Source organism: Cavia porcellus, unplaced genomic scaffold, assembly GCF_034190915.1.
Source record: "Cavia porcellus strain 051 isolate PalLab524CR breed Dunkin Hartley unplaced genomic scaffold, mCavPor4.1 scaffold_9, whole genome shotgun sequence".
Classification (NCBI taxonomy): Eukaryota; Metazoa; Chordata; class Mammalia; order Rodentia; family Caviidae; genus Cavia; species Cavia porcellus.
The window spans coordinates 69460680-69482292 of NW_026947492.1; the positions used below are offsets into that span (position 1 = coordinate 69460680).

General features: G+C 37.0%; 2 protein-coding genes and 1 pseudogene across 2 annotated transcripts; all 3 read left to right on the top strand.

The window, feature by feature from the left end:
* Window positions 1-605: 605 nt before the first annotated feature.
* Window positions 606-1576, top strand: LOC101787512 (olfactory receptor 52H1-like). Its single transcript, XM_013147569.2, is given in 2 exon segments — window positions 606-903; window positions 906-1576. Coding segments are annotated over 2 exon segments (969 nt in total).
* Window positions 1577-5755: 4179 nt separating this feature from the next.
* On the top strand, window positions 5756-13524 carry LOC100728872 (olfactory receptor 52D1-like; annotated as a pseudogene).
* A 4254-nt stretch (window positions 13525-17778) lies between these two features.
* LOC106026566 (olfactory receptor 52K1-like) lies at window positions 17779-20229 on the top strand. The gene is given in 2 exon segments (XM_013147566.1): window positions 17779-17835; window positions 19246-20229. Coding segments are annotated over 2 exon segments (1041 nt in total).
* The last annotated feature ends 1384 nt before the right edge of the window (window positions 20230-21613 follow it).

Genomic DNA, 21613 nt, shown 5'->3' on the forward strand with positions numbered 1-21613 from the left:
GAACATTTTATTGTGTTTAAAACTTCAAAGGTGGGTAGACAAGGGGCTAATTTCCCACTTTTGCTGGTTTTGGTAAACTTTTCCATAATGATACTGAGAAATAAGCAGACCATTAATATGAAGGGTGGAGAAAGAAAAAAAAAAGAGACCGCAGGATGAGCTCAGGTGTTAGTTGAGCCTCATTTGTGAAGTTCCTTGTGATTCTACACAGTACTTACTACAATTTGCCCTGGGTTGGCGTTTTACATTGAATTTTGGCCAAAATTCTTAACTTCTAGCTAAGTAGATCTCTCTTTAATATCATTTTATGCACACATTATCTTAGAAAGCTTCATGGATTGTTGTTAGGTAAGCAGGACTGCGATTGAGTTATGTCATTGTCTCTGGGAAAATATTACAATAATACTGTTATTAGGTTTTAAAATTATGACTGAAAATTTGCCAGCTATTGCTTAGGAAAGAAAAGAGATGGGAGATGATTGATCATTTCCTACAAAACTGAAAGAAAGAGAATCATATTGAAGAAGGTTCAGATGTGGATGCCTGTGAATGACTAACAATCAGTCATGAAATTTTTGCTTTCAGTTTATGAGATTCACCCAACCATGGCCATCATCGCCACTTTCAACGTGAGCAGCTTCAATCCTGGCCCCTTCATCCTAATGGGAATCCCAGGGCTGGAGCAGTTTCACATGTGGGTCGGGATTCCCTTCTTTATTATCTACCTTGTGGCCCTCACAGGGAATAGTGTTCTTCTCTGCCTTATTTTCAAGAATCGTAGCCTTCACGAGCCCATGTTCTTTTTCCCCTCCATGCTGGCTGCCACAGATCTTATCCTGTCTAACACATGTGTACCAAAAACCTGTAGTATCTTCTGGCTGGGTCCTCAGGAGATCACATTTCCCGATGTCTTACTCAGATGTTTTTTCTGCACTCTAGCTTTGCCATGGATTCTGCTATACTGCTGGCCATGGCATTTGATCGCTATGTTGCTATTTGCTTTCCCCTAAGATATACCTCTATTCTGACATATCATATTATCATGAAGATTATGATGGGTATAATCTGCAGGAGCTTTTGTATCATCTTCCCATGTGTGTTCCTATTAAAGCGGCTACCATTCTGCAGAACACTTATCATTCCCCACACATACTGTGAGCACATAGGTATTGCCAGGCTGGCCTGTGCAGATATTTCCATTAATATCTGGTATGGCTTTGCTGTGCCTATACTGACTGTCACTTCAGATCTGATCCTCATTGGAATCTCCTATGTTCTCATCCTTCGTACTGTGTTTAATCTTCCATCGCAGGCTGCTCGACAGAAAGCCCTCAGCACATGTGGTTGTCATGTTTGTGCCATTCTTATATTCTATTCACCTGCCATATTCTCAGTCCTTGCACATCGTTTTGGTCATAATATTCCTCACTCTTTCCACATTCTTTTTGCTAACCTTTATGTGTCCATCCCTCCGGCGATCAATCCAGTCATTTATGGAGTGAAGACCAAGCAGATTCGGGATAAAGTCAAACTACTGTTTTTCTCTAGGGGGGATGACAAGAGGCTGATGGATTAGGAAAGAAGAATATATAATGGTATTGGTTTTGGAGTAGTTCTGTTTTTTAAAATAAAAATTTCCAACATCTTGGTGTAAAATTGCATAAAATTCTGGAAACTTATTATAGTTTATTGAAAGCAGTGAGAAAAGATGAGCAGGTAGATTTCAGGAGAAGCAATAAAAAGTTGAAGACTTGTTTGAAAAGAGATCAGAGGCAGGGCAAGGATTTTGCTCAGTGGCTCAAACACGTGCCTGGAAAGTATGAGGTAGTGAATTTGATGCTCAGTACAAATCGAGAGAGAAAGGGAGAGAGAAAGAGAGAGAGAGAGAGAGAGAGAGAGAGAGAGAGAGAGAGAGAGAGAGAGAGAGAAATCAGACAGTGGTTTATATTTCATTTTCAGATAAATCTGTAGAACATCATATAGGTAGATTATTCTTATAAATGAGATAAAAGAAGTCAGTAAAAACCCCACAATTTGGGGGAAAGTCTATAGAACTTTCCACATAAAAACTCAGTAGAAATAACAGTGAATATTTATGCTTTTTAAGAATTATTTGCAGGAAATTAATTTTTCCAAGATAGTAGTTCTCAAACTTACAATGGGTATCAGAATCAACTGGAGAATTTAAATTTCAGAGCTCCAGTCGCTGTCATCCATCAGTGGACCTTTGAATTCTTTAATGATCTTCCAAGTGACTGTGAAATTTTGACTGCTTTCAGATCACAAAAGTTATGGTTCTTTGAAAAATTCATAAACTTGGTTCTTTTAGTAATTTTTCAGATCTAAAAGTGATGTATGGCTCCTTCATTGCTGTTTTGACCAACATTATTCATTCACTCTAAAACTTTTCACTTTTAAAATCTCATAACATCAAACTATGTTATGTATTTCCTCTCTACTTGTTGTATTTATCTTTTGAGCCAGGGTCACTCTTTCTTTTTTGAAGAGTTTTAGCTTTTGACATACTATTGTTTCCCCCAGAACAGAAGACAACAAAGCAAAAAAACTCAATTCTTGCTATAATTCTTAGTGATTTTCATGTGTATATTAAAGGCTCTTTTATAACTTGGTATAGCATTGCATTTTACAAAGATGTCTCTGTGCTATAACCTGCTCTTTATTTCTGCATTAATAGATTTCAGTCATCCTTTTCTTGAATTTCGACAGAGTAGAAATTTCATGACAAAAAACATCCAGTAGAAGTGACATTCTATGGCTTCTGAGAGTAAGTCATAGAAATCTTTTCAGTTTCCACCTGGGTCTCTTAAAATGTTCGATTACTGTACACTCCCTTTAGACTCTAGCTACTATGTTGTGAGCATTCAAAGCAATATGGAGAAACTATTTCTAAAAATTCAAATGAATGTTCCCAATTCAGATCACAGTCAGTAACTGCCAATTATGTCAGTAAGCCATCAGTTACATCCAGTCAAGTTACAATTTACAAGACTTGTAGCAGAAATATGGAAATTTTTCTATAGCTAATGTGCTAGTGAATCTGGCCAAGGAGATTTTGAGGTAGAGTACTAAAAGTACTAATATTATTTTTATACCACATACAGTGAGACAGAAAGGAGATACAAGATAAAATCAGTGTTTAAGAAGAATTTAGAGTAATATAAACAAGAATTAAGTTAAAATAAAAATAGGTCCCCTCCACTCCAGGATCTCCAAAAGGTAAAAAGCTTTTGAAGTTTAAAAAATGGCTCAGCAGCTTACATGACTGCGAGACTGAGATTGTAAGAATGTTTGCAGTTAACCTATCTATAGGTTAATATTGCCATCATGTTGATTGTGTAAGTTGCAAATGAGCTATTTATTTACTTTGTTGTTCTTAAAATTGAGACTAACCACAAAGAACTAAACTCTGTACAAAGAACTAAACTCAAGAAGCCATATTTACACTTTATTTTTTTGGGTACTGGGGATCGAACTCACGACTGCGCACTTGCAAGACAGGCACTTATGCCAATGAGCTACATCCCAAGCCGTATTTACATTTTTGAAATGTATTTTTGATTAATCCTCAATAATTGTACCTATTTATGAGACACAGTGTTACATTGTGATCTGTGTATAAAATGGAACAGGATCACATTTGGTAATTACCCAATAGGGTAATTAGTATACTCATCACCCTAAACTTTTATTGTTTTTTTTTTGTTGTTGTTGTTGACTACATAAAAAAACTTCTCTCATCTATTTCATAATATGCAACGCATTATTGCTAACAATATTCACCACACTGTGCCATAGAATACCGGAATTTAGTCTTCTGATGTAACTATTACACAATACTCATTAACCAACATTTCCCTCTGCTCCCTTCCCTTAACTCTCTCAGTCACTGTTAATAACCACCCTGCTCCCAACTTATGAGATCCATACTTTGAATTAATCCCATAATGGACACAAGAACTCAGAGTTGGTAAACGTTTTTAGTTATAGGAAAAGATCCATAATATTATGGCTAGAGAATGTAATGTTGCAAGTTTTACTTTTCAAGAGTGGCCAGAACAATATCTTGCATCCCATTAACTTTTCTGAAGCAATACCTACCACTCCAAAAGATCTGATCTAATTCTTCTTTTTTTACTCTGGCAAGCACGCAGTCATGAGTTCGATCCCCAGTATCCCCAAGAATAATAGAAAAATAGAGCTTGAAGTGACGAGCCTGGAAAAACAGAAATGGAATTTGGTGATATTCATGGCATGGTTATAAGAAACTTTACAGCTTTCTCATAGTTGTGTTTACATATTTCCTTCTTTGATACTTGATGGTACACAGGTACTATACTGTGAAGTAACAGAGAGGTCATGTGATCAGCAGTCCTGGTTAACTTTTTATTTAACAAACAATACCAATTGCATCAGCACTGGTTAGCTTAGAGATGAGTACAATTCCATCAAAATCTCACTGTAGCCACCTGATAGCCCAATGGAGAAATATTCAAGCATTTCAGTATACCCTACACAAACATAAGAAATGATAATAAATTGTTTGGAAACCATTATGCTTTGGGGTAATTATATGTAACAATAGAAAACTGGGATAATTTGATTATCAGCACCTTGATCTTTCCTTCATATGTCTTGACCACCCTACCTCAGATACCTTGGACAGACCCTAGGACTCTATTTACATGAATTTATGTGCAAATTATTAATACTCCAAGTGCTAGGTATTTCCCCCTAGCTCATCACTCCAAGTTCTATGTCTCTCAAATCCCAAGTCAACTGTCTTTGAACTGTAAAGCATCAATAATAAATTTATTTTATTGCCTTTTCATATAAATTCATTTTATTCATTCCTCCCCTTGGAAACATCAATGCTATGGCCCATTCTTAGAGTTAATATTTAATACAAAATCTCTCTCCCCTCCTTTTATTTTCATCTTCCTTATCCAGAACATGGTTCAATATTAGCACAAAACTTTTTTTTCAATGAGCTAATAAAACTTAGTAGCGTATTATCTTAACTGTTGGTACTGGGGATCCAACTCAGGACCTTGCACTTCCCAAGCAGGCACTTGTGCTGTGCTACTGAGCTAAACCCCTAGATCCTCCATATATATATATATATATATATATATATATATATATATATTCACTTTTACTCTTCTCTTCCTTTTTTTCTCCTTTCCTCTTCCTAGTTTCTTTTTCCTTTTGAACAGTTGCTTCCCATTTCACTATCTATTGTACATCTTGGATCTTATTTTCTCTTAATTTTTTACACTAGGGGGACAATATTATGTTTACACATATGAGTTTGATTTATTTAACTTATGAGTATGGTCTTGAGCTGAATATATTTGCCTATAAAATATCCAGTTTAGGTTTTCAAAAATGGCGGCTTGCTAGGGGATTGGGTGGAGAGTCTCTCCATAGAAATGATATTAGATGCTAGAATATGACAACATGGAGAGGGCCAGATTAATGGATAATGATTCTTTTTAACCAAGACAGCAAGGCTGGAGGATTTAAGGTTGTGCTCAGACTGCGATGGCTGATAACAGGAGTCTACAAATCCCACGCCTTTAATGTGGCAAACTGACCAGTGGACCCAAGAGGAAAAGGTGTATTGGCTTTTGGCGACTGCTGGAAATTGAGACCCGGGACCCTGCAAAGCAGCCAGGGCTGCCCGGCTGCGCCAGAGGAGATTGTGAGAAGCTCCGGAGTTCCGAAGTTGGGCACCATGCAGTTTTCTGACTGTTCCACGCTGTGTCAGGAATGCAGTGAACGCAAGCGACATAGTGTGCAGTAGACTCAAGAGGAAGACCTACACTGAGTCCTGGTGAGTACTGGGGACGGGGTCCCATGGCTACTGTGGCTGGCTGGAAGACATCTTGAAATTAGGCAGAACCCGCCACCACAGCGACATCAATAACACGGAGAGTCTGTTGGAAGACATCTTGGAGTTGGGCAGAGCACATGGATCAGTGACATCAGACAATCACCCCTGGCATAGAGACGTCTGGTGGATGACATCTTGAAAGTGGGCAGACCTGCAGCCGCGGTGACATTACATAGTTGCTTCTGGCACAGAGAGGTCTGGAAGAGTACAGCTGGGATTTGGCCAGAGCCCTGTGCCACGGTGACATTAGCCAGCTGCTTCTGGCACAGAGAGAACTGGCAGGACCTGCTGGGGCTGAACCAAGCATCTGGTTGGGACCCAATAAGCAGATACAAAATAGTCACGATTCTGTGACACCCACAAAGTACAGCCTAACTTGCAGATTGACTGGCACAGAGGCTAGAGGCTAGCCTGCACCATCCCTGCATCCCTGCCTACCCCAGATAACAGCAAACTGGGGAGGACAGCAAAAACTCAAGTCAACACCCTCTAAAATGCCCTAAGCAATATGGAGAGGGCCACAGACCCCCAGAACACTCCAATTTGAAACATAACAAGAGATAGAAATAAAAAAAATCTCCAGCTGCCCAACATGAGAAAATAAGTCCAGGAGAAGTAAACACTGAAGAGAACAAGCACAATAACCATCCAATACTGGACACAGCATCAGCCGAAATAAAAGAAAAAAATACTTCCATGACCTCATAGATGAATTTAAAGTGGTACTCCTGATCCACGTGAGGCAAGATATAAAGAGATTAATTAAAGAAATGACAAGCCACGCCCACGAGAACACAGATGAAAGAACTGAGGAAATCAGAAAAGAAAGAGATACTTCTGAAGAAGAGTTTAAACATAACTTAGAATACATGAAACAGATCCAAAGAGGTTACTAGGAAACTAAAAACTCCATTGAACACTGGCAAAATGCCTTGACAGAAACTAAAGCCAGTCTTTTGAAACTTGAAGAGAGATTTAACATATGTGATCTTGAAAGAAAAGACCTCTTAAAAATAACAAAGAACCAGAAAGAAATAATTCAAAGGCTAGAAGATGACAAAAGGATGCATAACTTAAGAATAAAGAATGTGAGTGAGAAAGCAGGATCAACCAAAAATGAAATACAAAGAATATTTACAGATATATTAAAGCAAAATTTACCATGTATAGCAAAAAGAAATGATATCCAGATAAAACAGGCATACAGAACACCAGCTACCTACAACCAAAACAGATCTACACCCAGACATATAATAAACAAGATTCCAGAAATCCACCAAAAGAACAGAATATTAAAAGCAGCCAGAGAAAAAAAGCAGATTACCTACAATGGGAAAGTTATCAAAATAACAACAGACTTATCAACACAAACTCTTAAATCAAGAAGGGAATGGGGAGAAATATTCCAAGTCCTGAAAGAAAATAATATGCAACCAAGAATCATTACCCATCAAAACTCTCTCTCAAAATTAATGGAGAAATAAGATGCTTCCAAGACAAGGAGGAACTGTAGGAGTTCGTGGCCACCAATCCAATCCTACAGAGAGTACTGAAGGACATTCCAGAGAAAGAGAAGAAGGGATACCAGCATTCCAGCAACAGTGGCAGAGAGGCCTCAATGAACGAGGCAGACAGTGGAAAGAGGGAGTAAGGTAGACAATTATAGCAGTAAAGTGGAGTAGCAGACGTGAGGCAGAGATGGTAAGCTATAGGCTTTGGTATAGATAGCTGTGATACACTACAAAAAAAAAAAAAAAAAGCATAGGTCATTGTTAATAGCGTACCAGGATTTAAAAGTCATAGTAGTCTTATCACCCTGTTTAGTTTGAATTTAATTTGTTCTGGTCTGTCCATTCATGTTGGATTTGAGGTCACAGACATCTGACCCAAAAATAGCAGGTTATACCATGTTATACCAAGTTAATTTCCTATTAACTTGAGCTGAAATCCTGTACTACTTATATTGTCTTACTATGACTGATCTTATTTGAATCCTATTCATAAGACTGCAGTTTTGCCTTGGCTGATTTTATTTGAATTTGATATGCTTGATAGTATCAACCCTAAAAGTAGAGGCAACTACTCTGAAGATGACATGATGTAATAGATATCCATACCAGTATTAATTATTAACAGCTCTCAAGTCCCACAATATTTTCAAAGTTGTGTTATTATAAAAATAGCTAGGTAATACTATGTTCAACTATATTAAGCCCGATGATGTGGTCAAGACTATGGAAAATAACAAGAGAACACATAGTAACTATGGTAGATCACCTAATATTGTGGTCTTATGTGTCTTTTTCACTGTATGTTTTTCTAGGAAGTTGTTTTGCTATCTAGTTATGATTTTTCCCCTATAATACAGAGAGGATAGATATACATGTAGAAATTCATGCATGAGAAGATTTTTTAAAAAAACTATTTATGGGAACAGATTATATAATGCAATATGTAATGAACAGATACTCTGAAGAAGAAGAGACACTAAGAAAACCAATGCTAATTTTGTAACCTTATGATATAAAATCTAGCAATACTATTATTCACTGATCAGAGTGATATTGTTCTAGTCTCTTAAGTTCAATATCAGCTCATGTTTCCCACTGTCCTCCACTCCAGCCCCACTTTCCCTCCTTATTTACAAAGATTTGTTTCCAGTGTATCCTTCTTTTCTCATTTACTTTCTTTCCCTTTTCTCCTTTCTTCCTTGACCCTCCCAAGTTCCCCTTTCCTCTTGAACAATTTCTCTCTATTTCACAGTATCTATCATTCATTTTGGTTCCTATTTACACTTTCAGTTTCTCATGCCAGAGGGACATTAGAGGGTAACTTTGTTCCTAAACATCTAGGAGCTTCAGTATCCCTTAAAAGTTTAAGATCAGAAAGCTCGTCTGATTTTCTGTCCCCCCAGTGTCTGATCATGGTGGATAACTTCAAAATTTATTTTTTTTTCATGTAGATTATCCTAGAATTTCATGTGCATAAACTTTAGAAACCCACCAAGCTACAAATTCCTTGCTGGAAATTCCCCAAGTGTTGTTGTTGTTCCCCCCCCCTGGCAAAATCAGATCATTGCTTCATTAAATACTCTAATAAAACTTCCAAATTACCAAACATAAAGGTAACCATCTCTTATTTACTCTCTTCTTTGTAGCAATATTGAACACACATTTTACCTTTGAATCAAAGAACCTCAAATACCATTCTAGTTCCTTGGCCCTAAGGGAAATCACTGAAGAGGCTTCAATGACACTGGCAGTCCTGTGATGCTGGGAACTTTAGGCATCAATCCCATTTCATTTTCTGAGAGATCTATTTCTGAGAGTCGTAACCTGTTTAGCTAAGGACTAGTCTTGGCTATCTCTAAAGAAGTCTTTGATTAAGATTGAAACTATGTTGCCTTTCCATGGGCTACAGATTTAAGAAAGCCAGTGTGTCTTCCAATTAGATATTTTCAAATGAAATTCCCTCCTCTTTAGAGATGAATAGACTCAAAATTTCAAATTCATGACAAGTAACTGCATTATAGCTGATATAAATTAAGTTCTAAGACTGTATTAGATTTCTCCACAATACATGAAACCTTGTAAAGTATTATCTGAACCTGAGGTCTGAAGGGACACAAAAAGTAATAAAGAGAATACACTTAGCATGTAACAGCAATAAAACCACACTTTGATCCCTGGGAGTCTAAATTTAGATTCTGATATCTTATGTTTAAGGCTGGACCCTAGAAGGGGAGCTTCAGAAGGCTGACAATACTGGTAGTAAATGTCCTCAAGAGATGTTTGAAACTTTTGACCCAGATTTTGATTCTAAATTTCATTTTTCCCAGGAAGATTTCTCTGAGTTATAAATTGATTTATGTAAGTTTCATTCATAGCATAATCAGTGTAGTACTTAATGCATATGATGAAGATTACCTAATTTTGTATTCTTATCAAATAGCAAGCTTAACATATCACTGAACATGTGTGTTCTTACTCATCAATGTGTGTGAGACAACTAGACTAATTGGTACACGAGAAACAGAAAGTAAAACAAAAAATTATAAAGAAAATAATTTAAAAATCCTAGGAAAAATATGCATTTATAAGTTTGGAAGCCTAAGAAATCGAAGAAAATAACATTTATCAAAGTTTGTGGTTATGGACCTTGGCTCATTGAAAAGGGAAACATTCTCCAACTCAGGATCTGAGGTTGAAAATGGTTGCACAGAGAAAACACATGCTTGCTGGCGGCAGAGATGCACAAGCAACTGCCAGATGATCTGTTTTTCAGGATAGTATTTATTTTGGAGCCATGAAACATAAAATTATTGAATCACAAATATTTAGTAGCTTATTTTTTAACTACATAACAAAACCACATAATACTAATTTTATATTTATCTCTTGTTTTGGAAGAGCATGTCTTACCAGAATAGAAGGCAAAACATTTACATTTTTCCAGGATGGGCCCTGCATGTTTACAATCACTTTCATTTTGAGGGTTTAGCTTGAATTTTTAAGGATATACACAATCACAGCAAAATTCTTAGTAAACTTTCTTGTGGATTTGAAGCCCCTAAATGACTTCATTAGTAATTAAAACTTGTAATAAACTGGTATTACCTATACACTTCACAGTAAGTCACTATAAAATTATAATAGTAAATGAGATGCATCCAATAGGGACTTACTAAAACAAACAAAATCCATAATGCACCATCGGTTACTCTTTTATTGATGCAATTTCAGCACAATAGAAATTTAAAGGGAGGATGTTCTTTGTGGAATGCTTTGATCCTATCTTTGTTTCTTCCACATTCTAAAATTCTTTCTAGGGAAGAATGACTGGATGAGCTAAGTGTGGATGTCTCTTCTAAAAGACAAGAATCTTAGATGAGCAAAGCCTGGACTTCGACAAGATAAAATGTTAAATCTAACTCTGCTTATGATCTCCAAAGGCAAGGTGGCTCCAGAATTCTTTCTCTTTTCCTATTGGCAAAATCTCAAACCAGTGGCAGGCACACTGAGAAATCCTAATTTAATTCACCTGTAAGCTCCATGACTTTGCCTTTTGCTTCCCTTCCCCGGACATGCTTCATCTTCTTGGAGATTTTAGGCAGCTCATACTTATGTGGCTTCTGGGTTGACCGACTGTAAAGAATGAAGTGTCATTTTATAAATGTCTAAAGTATCATTTTATAAAGCTGTAAATCAATATATGGCAGAGATACCTTATAATGAAACTAATGCTAGTAACCTAGTAATCAAGATAGCATACAGGTATGTGTTATGTATGTCATATTATTATATTCATTAATATTATATATGTTATATTGTATTTAACAAGAGGTGATGAGAAGCACCGGCTGGATTATGTGCACTAAAAACATCCTGGTAGAAATCATAGATCTGTTAAGGGAAGAACTTGTCTAGTTAATAAGGGCGGTTACGAAGGAGAATATTCGTATTTTTTTTTTTTTGCTATAGTCATTCATTTAAATCTTAAACATTATTTTTTGGGTTCAATCTTCCATTGATAACTGATTAAATATTATTTGTCAACTTAATGAATATGAGGCGTAGATGGTAGCAATAAAGAACAATAAGACCGAAATTTCACAGAGTACAAAAGTGATATATATGATATATACACACAATTATTGAACAGTGTTTCCATTTCTAAAGGGAGGCATGTTAAAGATGTATGGTTCTCTTTCCTTAGGAAAAGTTATTATAGTAGTACTTTATAGCCAAGTATGTCTTCACCTGACTAGCTGATTGTCAAGTAACTCAATGGAAACAACACTTTTATGCAGAAAAATCTTTCTGTGAAAAAAGCATACTGGTGTAAAAAAGTGTGCTTTCTGGCCTTTCAAGACAATACATCTGGTTGAAACATGAAGTACATGGTTCAAGTAAGGATAAGCAGTGTTAGATAGGTAAGAAGAGCATTGCATCCTGACCTTTCTTCTAGACCCCATTGGGAAACAGATTACAGATCCAAGGTAGGTAATTTGAAGAGAAACAAAAGGATGTTATACATAGGGAAATCACAACTGTTTGTGAAGTTCCCTATGTAATTACAGGGACAAAAAGAAGATACAGTTACCGGAGGAAAATAGTACCAGAAAGACTGTTCAAGCAGGATATCATGGGGAGGGGGGTGTTGCAAAACCCTGTGGAAAAACTGTTGTGGAAACAAACTCCTGATCTCGCTTCTCTTCCTCCCTCCAATATCTTGTCTATGTTTCCTAAAGCTAGCATCAAGAAGGCGAAGGGACCTTTGTCCCAGGATCCAGAACATAACACAAAGCAGTAGAGGGTAGACTAGAGCTCATGAATGCAGGATAGGTGTAGAGCATATCCAAAGAAAAGTCAGTATTTCCATTACAGTTGATTGGTGATGTTTCTTTACAATATTTGGGCAGAGATGCAGATGCTTCACAAGGAGATGGATATCCTAGAAGTGGGATAAATACTATTAGACACAAAAATCACTTAGTAACCTAATCAGATGGAAAAGGGAAAGAATTTGACAAGAGTTGATTTAAAAGAGACAAGAAATCAAATGGACGTTTAAGAGAAACACATGGCATTTAGGATGACATCATTTCGTTTTCTAACCACTTTTAGGAAGATAAAGCCTGTTTTCTGCTTCAGTATGCTCTTCTGCATCTGTCTCCAATGATACCACCTTCCACCCTTCCCTATTTATTTTACTTGAAATTCCTGGGATACAAGGACAGCATATTTGGATTGCCATTCCCTTCTGCTCCATGTACATCCTTGCTCTAGTTAGCAATAGCACCATTCTGTACATCATAGTGAAAGACAAAGCTCTGCACAAGCCAATGTACCTCTTCCTGTGCCTGCTTCCCTTTACTGACCTGGTGCTCTGTTCAACAACATTGCCCAAAATGCTAGCAATCTTCTGGTTTAGGTCCCACATCATTTCCTACCATGGTTGCCTCACCCAGATGTTCTTTGTTCATGCAGTTTTTGCCACCGAGTCAGCTGTTCTGATGGCCATGGCTTTTGACCGCTATGTGGCCATCTGTCATCCGCTTCATTATACATCCATCCTCAATACCACCATGATTGGGAAAATTGGTCTGGCATGTGTGATTCGTGGCCTTCTCTTCGTTTTCCCCTTTGTCATCCTCATTGACCGCCTACCTTTCTGTGGACACCATGTGATACCCCACACTTACTGTGAGCACATGGGCATAGCAAAGCTGGCCAGTGCCAGCATCAACCCCAACACTGTTTATGGTCTGACGGTAGCACTTTCAGTCCCTGGGATGGATGTGGTCCTCATTGCCGTCTCCTATGTTATGATTCTGCAGGCTCTGCTGCGACTGCCCTCCAAAGATGCCCAGTTCTGAGCATTTAGCACTTGTGGGGCCCACATTTGTGTAATTCTTGTCTTCTACATTCCTGCTTTTCTTTTTTTCTTTTTTTACCCATCGCTTTGGCCACCAAGTACCTCCACAAGTGCACATTGTACTTGCAAATCTCTATCTACTTGGGCCCCCTGTTCTCAACCCTCTGGTCTATGGCATTAATACCAAACAGATTCGCCAGAGAATCTGTGACTTTTTTATGGGAAGGAAGTAACTATAGTCTCTACATGCCTAAGAAACTAATAGAAAAAGCCATAATTAATTTTTTATCTTCTTCAGCACCTGTTGTCCCCAGACTAGTCGTTGCTGTCTCTGCTAATCCCAGAAAACAAGTATCACATATTATTGATATTCTGGAGTATTTAAAACTGCTTATCCATCTTTATTTGCGAAACCTTCTAATTTCCCATAAAGTTACACTAGAGCCTGTTAGTGGGCCTGTATATCTTGAATTTTCCTAAGGAAATATTAGGATGCAATGTTAAAAGAGAGAGCTAGAGAGTTAACTCCATTTACAGAAATGCCATTTGTTAGCGTTAGGAAAGAAGTTGTTATAGAAGAGCTGTTTACTTACCACTTCAAGGAATTGAGGGCAGCTACATTTATTAATTGACTAATTAATTAATAATTGGCAGTACTTTTGCTGGGGATTTAGCTCAGCGGCATAAGCGCCTGCCTTGCAAGCAGGCAGTCGTGAGTTCGATCCCTGGTACTGATAAAAATGAAAAAGACCAAAAAAAAAATAATTGTCAGTACTTTCTTAGACCAATAGTACTTTCAGCGAGAGTGTCAGCCCCAGACTAGATATGGCTGTGAGAGCCCAGGCCCTTTGGCACTGGGCATAGGTTTGGAATGGATGTGAATGATTACATGGAGGTTCATTGTGAGAAGTCTGAAAGTACATTGTCACATGGAGCAGCCACAATCCATGTTTCTCAAAGAACTGCTTCAAAGATGCAATGTGTAGCTAACCGACCTCATGATTGATGGCCTTGGCATTCTTCCTGGTTTTCTCAGAGTGATGAGTGTAACACACAAATTATGCTGAGGACTACTCTGGCGTTATTCTAAAGTTTGCTTACCTCAATTAGTTGACAAGCTTTTGAGTGTCCAAGAATTTCCAGGATATTGTTTCTGTAAATTCCATTCAATTTTATAGGTGTTAACAATCCTCAAACAGCTGGTCTTCATGCTTTAGCACATATGTACTTTGAATACAATGCTGGCAGTGTTTGTGTGTTTTGTTTTGTCCCCTCTCCATTTTTAGAAGTAGTAAATGCAAACAGTCAGTCTATTCTCTTATATACTTCAATAAAATTCCTCAGGGGCAATTTTTTGTTATATAATATTTATTGTATTCTAAATCTTCTGGAGCATTTATTTCACCTTTTCACTGCAATATCTATCTTTCTTTCTTTTTCTAAATTCTGAGATTCATCCTAGTAAAGTTAACTTGGTTCATCATGCAGTAGTAGAGCAAACGGGTGATAGAAACAGATTTGCATGTTGAAACATTGTATTGGCTCCCTACTATAAGAAACTGAAAGAGTAAATAAGATCCAAAATGTGCAATATATATTGTAAAAGGGAAAGAAATGCTTCAAAAAAAAAAAAAAAAAAAGAAGAGCTAGGGTGGGAGGCAGGAGAGAAGAAATGGAAAGCACAATTTATCTACCTACCAAAGATAACTAAGACAGTTACACTGCTAATTTGTATCTGCTCATTGAAAAGAACAGTTTGTGCTTGTATTGTTTGATCCATTTTACATACCTCTATCTTGTAATCTGAGCAACTATTACTTTGAAGATAGCCATATACAATATGTTAACCATTGTTAATATCCTATTATCTTGTTTTGAAATTTTGTCATTATTTTTATTGCTTTTCTTTGTTTGTAATAAGTAAAAAGTCACATTGTGGTCAAGAAATGTGTTTCCCTTTAAGAAAACATTTTTTGCCACTTGTAAGACTCAGTCCATGATGCAAATATAAAAATAAAAAAAATTAATTCTGTATATTTGAAAGAAAACTTTATTCTATACTTGGAGAATAGAATATTTACACAATTCCTTTAGACTGAAGGTCTAATGTTAAATAATGTTACTAATTTTTTTTTGTCTTTTTCCTTTTTATGGGTACCGGGGATCGAACTCACGACTGCCTGCTTGCAAGGCAGGTGCTTATGCCGCTGAGCTAAATCCCCAGCCCCCAGTGTTACTATTCTTAACTTAATTATTTCACCCTTTCTGAAAAATGGCTATTAGAATTTTTCTTAATGAGTGCTTTTTTAGTTAGCCATCTATATGCACTTAATATCTTCAGATACTAAGATAGCAAATAATTTTTAATTCACTCCTTATTAGGCAATAATTTTCTTGTTTATTTTTTTATATTTTGCAAACAAGAATAGAGTAAATTACTCTGAATATATCTGAAAATAAAAGGCTTTATGGTTTTGTTAATATTTTCCTTCTAAATGTTAATTCTATAGTACTGGAGTATGCTCTATTTTTATAATCTATTTTCAACAAAATAGATTAAATAAAAATTAGTTAGATTCTTAATGAAAATATATTTGCTATATGAAATATATGTATTTATTTTACATAATTTTATCTATACAATTTTTGAATTTTGTAACTTTATCTTTTTAATATAATATATGCAGATATAAATGGGCATTTTGTTTTTTACACTTTTTATTTTAAAGAGATTAAGATAAAAGAGGACATAACAAAGCAGATCAGAATAGAACAATTTAAGGAACACAGTATTTCACCACAAGACAACCTGCTATAACAGTAGCTACCATGATGTCTCTTTCCTTGAGCATACCTTCATATACAATAGAATCAAACATAACAAAATAGTATAAAACCATTCAAGAGAATGAAAATATTACAGGGCATTCAGAACCAAATAACAGAAAATGAACAATACTATATTACCTCATTGTCCATAAAAAAATATTTCATACTACTACACATAACAAAATCTAGTAAGATGCTACATGATAGAACCAGTGGAAACAGAAGAAGACAAGTATGGTAGGACTTCAAAACAAGATGATATTAAATCAGCACTGGCTATTATAATGTCTTGTTTGGGCATTTGTATTGATGCAATGCCATTTAAATAACCTGCCTACTCATGCACCATAGCTTCATTGTTTAATGTTTAATAGTTTTATAATTTATCATTTTTGGAAGATAAAATACTCTTTTTTCAAATTTGCATTAACATTAATTAGAGGATTTTTATGTCCATATCTTGTATTCTGAGTAACTACTTTAAAGATAACAATGTGCAATGTATTAAATATTATATTCTCCTATCATCTTGTTATGAAATTTTGTTTTACCTTTTTTCTATAAAAGAAAAAATATACCTTTGTCATAGGTTTATTTTAGGGACTATCCTCCTATTGCATTAATTATCATGTTATCTAGAGTCTGTTCAACATGAGTCATTGATATTTATTTTTATTTGCACTGAATTTTATAAATTCATTTAAATAGGAATAGCCTATACACATAGTTGGGTTTTGGACTTGTATATACACAGAAAAAAAAAACAGTAAAAGCTGATGAAGTCGGATACATTTTTAGTTTATTTTTAAATGAATTTATTTGTTTGATAATTTATTCATTTATTTTGTTTTATTTATTACTTATATGCCCACTCCATTCCAAACATGACAGAAGTCATTGTAATGTAAGATTTGGGGTAATCCCAGACTCAATGAGAGAGGAGGACTAGGAGGAAGAATTATTTTCAGGACTCCCTGGGAACTGAGAGGAAAGACATGAAAGAATTCAAGTGTTCTGATCATTGTTAGAGGCATGACTCTCTGCAGAGGAAAGCTACCTAAGAGTTGTAAGTTGTGCCTGTACTCAATGGTGTCTGCACTTGTCTGCTTATGAACATTTTCATGAATGTATTATTTTCATAATCCATCTAGTTTGCCATTCCCTCTTCTCTGCTCTTGCTTCCCTTTCACCAAACACTCACCAATGTCTTTCTATTGGGCCTGGCTATAGGCAGAATTTATACCACATCAAGAATTAGATCGAATCTGACTCTGTGTCTTATTTCTATTGAGCTTTTTGTTGTTTGTGATTTCAGTTGCTCTTCTGCATTTTGCAGTGGCCTTGGTAAAGTGCTTTACAATTTTTGAATACATTTGCTTCCTGTAAACTTATGTAAAATACTATCTGTCCACAAATGGAAATAGAGAGGGGTGTGGGGCACCTGGAATGAAAGAGGCTGTGAGAAGAGTGAAGGACTGCAGATGAGACCTCAGAGAGCACTGAAAGGCAAAGCCACGGACCTGGGAATGAAGGCTGGGAAGGGAAAGATAGATTGAGGCTAGGGACAGCTATCATTATCATTATCATTATCATTATCATTATCATTATCATAATGAATCATCATCATCATCATCGCCATTATCATTATTATTTTTAGGATGCTCATGAACAGCAGTAGGAACTCTGATTCTGTCTTGGGCATGATTACTCCAGAAGTAAGAGTGTGATAAGATGCACACGTAGTCTGATGATGATGCTTGTGAAACAAGCCCACATTTCTATCGTCTCACAGAGTCTACCCATTGTTCCACTTCTGGGTCAACAGAAGGTCCAATTTACGCAGTCCAAAAAATGTTGGGTGCTGTACACTATTATTAACTTTTCGTCTGCACTGTGGTGTTTTTATTTTAGATTATGCATATAGGTAATACCACATGGTTTTCTTTTTGTGCCTGCTTATTTTAGTTAGTAGAGTTTCTTGCAAATCCATTTGTGTTGTCCCAAATGTCAGGATTGCCTCCTATTTTAAGGCTGACATAATCCACAGTCTCTTTGTCTCTGTCTTTGTCCATCTCTGCTGTTTCTCTTTCTCTCTCTCTCTCTCTCTCTCTCTCTCTCTCTCTCTCTCTCTCTCTCTCTCTCTCTCTCTCTCTCTCTCCTATATACAGTTTCTTTCTTTGTACTGAATCACTGATTCAGCTTTAAATTTACCCTGCCTTTCCCCAAGATCCTCCAAAACTAGCAAAGACTGAACAGTCTCAGAATCTCTAAGATTGCTTAGCCTCATCTCCTGGGAGTCTAGGCAACCTCCAGGGTCAATTGTACACATAATGGTAGCAGTAACTCATGTATGTGGTACAGAGAAGCAAAGTGCTAATCTCGAAACCCTGAGAGACATTTCTTTCATTTCTTAAATTGCCACTTGATGGATCCTGAGTGCCTGACAGTGAGGAGCAAAGAGATGCAAGACCATGAGTGTGCTCATGCATATGGATGCTTGCTGAAATACACCTGCACACATATGTATCCACTCACTTGACCATATCCAAAGCAGGTGTGTGGGCCAACTGTCCTCTTCACACCCCACATTCAGGTGAGTGCTCTCTGTGAGGGTGGGCTTCAGATTGACATTCTAGCAGGCTGTTCTCTGAGCTGCAGCTTTGAATGACCCCACTGCTTATTTCACTCTTCATCACCATGGCAAAGCTCTCAGGAAATATTTGCTCTCTCAGATCCTATATCTGCTAAAAATGTGTATTCTGCAACTTTTGGATGTAAGATTTTATTATAAACTTTGAAGTTACCTTAATCAACTTTCCCTTTGTATTTCTGACCATTTTCGTTTTGCATACTTCAAGTTAGTTTTTATAGTAGAGGATACTTTACACACACAAATGTAAGATATCATTTTATTATCAAATATATCCTCTTAGATATTGATGGTGTTATACTGCATTATCACAACTCATATTACATCATATGGCTGTACTATATAATACAGTTATGACTGCAGAATCATTTTTGTTTATATTAATGCTCCAATCCCTGTTTTCCAGCTTGGAACTCTTAACATTTTAAATTGAAGCTCAGATACGTTTTTATGCTCCCCTCAGGTACTTCACTAGGGTACCACCATGACCACTTGCAATGCCACTGGCCACCCATCTTTCTTCATCCACCAAGGAATTCCTGGAACGGAAGACAAACACAGATGGATCTCGATCCCCTTCTCCTCCATTTACGTCATCACTGTGCTGGGAAACTGCACCATCCTCTTCACCATCTCCACAGAGCGATCCCTGCATAAGCCCATGTTCCTGCTGCTCTGCTTGCTGGCCCTCACAGACCTGGGCATGTCCACAATCACCATTCATAAGGTGCTGTGCCTCTTCTGGTTTGGTTAGAGTAAGATTACCTGTGAAGGTTACCTGACGCAGTTGTTCTTCATTCATTCCATTTCTGCTATGCAGTCATCTGTCCTGACCACCATGGCCTTTGACCGCTATGTGGCCATCTGCAAGACTCTGCACTACACCACCATCCTTTCCAATAGGCGCATTGAGCTCATTGGCCTGGGCAGTTTGGTGAGAGCCATGCTTTTTATTCTCCCCATGCCCATCCTCCTCCAGCACAAGCCCTTTCATGCCAATCGTGCTATTCAGACCACCTATTGTGAACACATGGTGGTGGTGAAGATGGTGTGTGTAGACACCACCGTCAATCGCATGTACGGCCTGGTGGTGGCTTTGCTGGTTGTTGTGCTGGACATCTCAGCAATTGCTTCATCTTGCGTGGTAATCATCCAGGCTATAATGTGCCTCTCTTCCAAAGAAGCTCACCACAAAGCAGTCAATACCTGCACCACACATATCTGTGTCATGTTGATCTCTTACACGTCCTCACTTTTCTCTTTTCTTACTCATCGCTTTGGCAGAACAATTCGACCCCATGTCCACACGATTCGTGGAAACCTCTACTTTCTTGTACCTTCAGTGCTCAATTCTATTATTTATGGAGTAAAAACAAAGGAATTTCGGGACAAACTGACCAAATACAGTTTCTGGGTGAAGACACTCATAACTGTTTCCCATGGTCAGAAACTTGTTTGATAATCCAGCAACTGTGAATATGAAGAAGAATGTTGAGTGTGTACAGTTTGGGGGAAATTTATCTTATACTAGAAATATGTGATTCTGACAGGTTAGAAATCAATTATTTTTATTTTTTGGACAGAGAAGCTAAGACATAAGAACTTTTTGGGCTCAATAATTTCAAAACAAAGTAGTTATCCTCTGAAATAAAATAATGGTACCTGTTCACTGTATCTGGTTAGGCAAATTATACAGTATAAGATACCTAAAAGTATCTTGAATATCACATAGTGACCTTATATAACATGGGGTAGAATGTTCCCATATGGGAAGAAGGAAGAATGTAAGAGCAAAAAATACCACCAGAAATTAGTAGAATACTACTGATTTTGCCAAGGCAAGGCCGAGGTTCATGTGGTTATGGGTGTGCATTTGTATTTGTATTTGTACTGTAATTCTATTTGTATTTGTGCATTCAAGTGTAGGATGAAATGGGGAGATTATTGTGGAAACTGTGATAAGCCAGGGAAATTTAAAATTTTAATTTAGAGTTACTTATTACCTCCACTGCTGAAGCCTTTTCAATGCAAAACAGGATTCCCTGTTTCCTTATAAGCCCAAAGTCTATGTATAGGAAAACATCTCCAATTTCCAGAGAAGCTTCAAGGGGAAGAGAGAAAACTGGTAAGCTTTTAAATTTAGAAGTCTGACATGCATATCAACTATATTCCCACTTATAAAAACTGTAGTCAGTTCTTTTGCTTATCTTAGTTCTAGAATCTGAGAAGGCTTTCTGATTTGTGTTTCTGTTTTGAAAAATTTTTATTTTATTTGTACATGTTTTCAGTTCATGCAGTTTACAGTCATCTTGGGGAATGTTTTCATGCACATACTACAGCATGTTTATTTTTACTCTCTTCCCCTCACTCCTCCTCCTTCAGGTCCCCTATTCCCTTTTTCATACTCATTGATATTGTCACAGCTCATGCTATGGCATCTGCAGTCTACATTAACTGTGGTTACTAGCTTCCTGTATATGGCACATCTTCATTTTTATTTCCCCTTCCCTTCCTCCTTAACACTTGCCCTGTTCCTTCGGACCACCTAAGACTCTCTTGTCAAGAGATAAGTATAAGAATGTTTTTGTTTGGGGTCACAGCTACATAATTTTTTTTTTTTTTTACCATAAGTGATCGTGAAATATTTTGTGTAAAGATTGTTAGTGTCGGGGTGTGGTGGTACACCCCTGTAATCCTAGCACTCAGTAGGCTAAAACAGGAGTATTGCCACAAGTTTAAGGCAGCCTGGGCTGCATAGCAAAACCTTGTCCCAAAAAATTGTTAATGTATCATTCTAAGTGACTGAATACATGACCAGGACTTTTGGGATTAATAAAAGATCC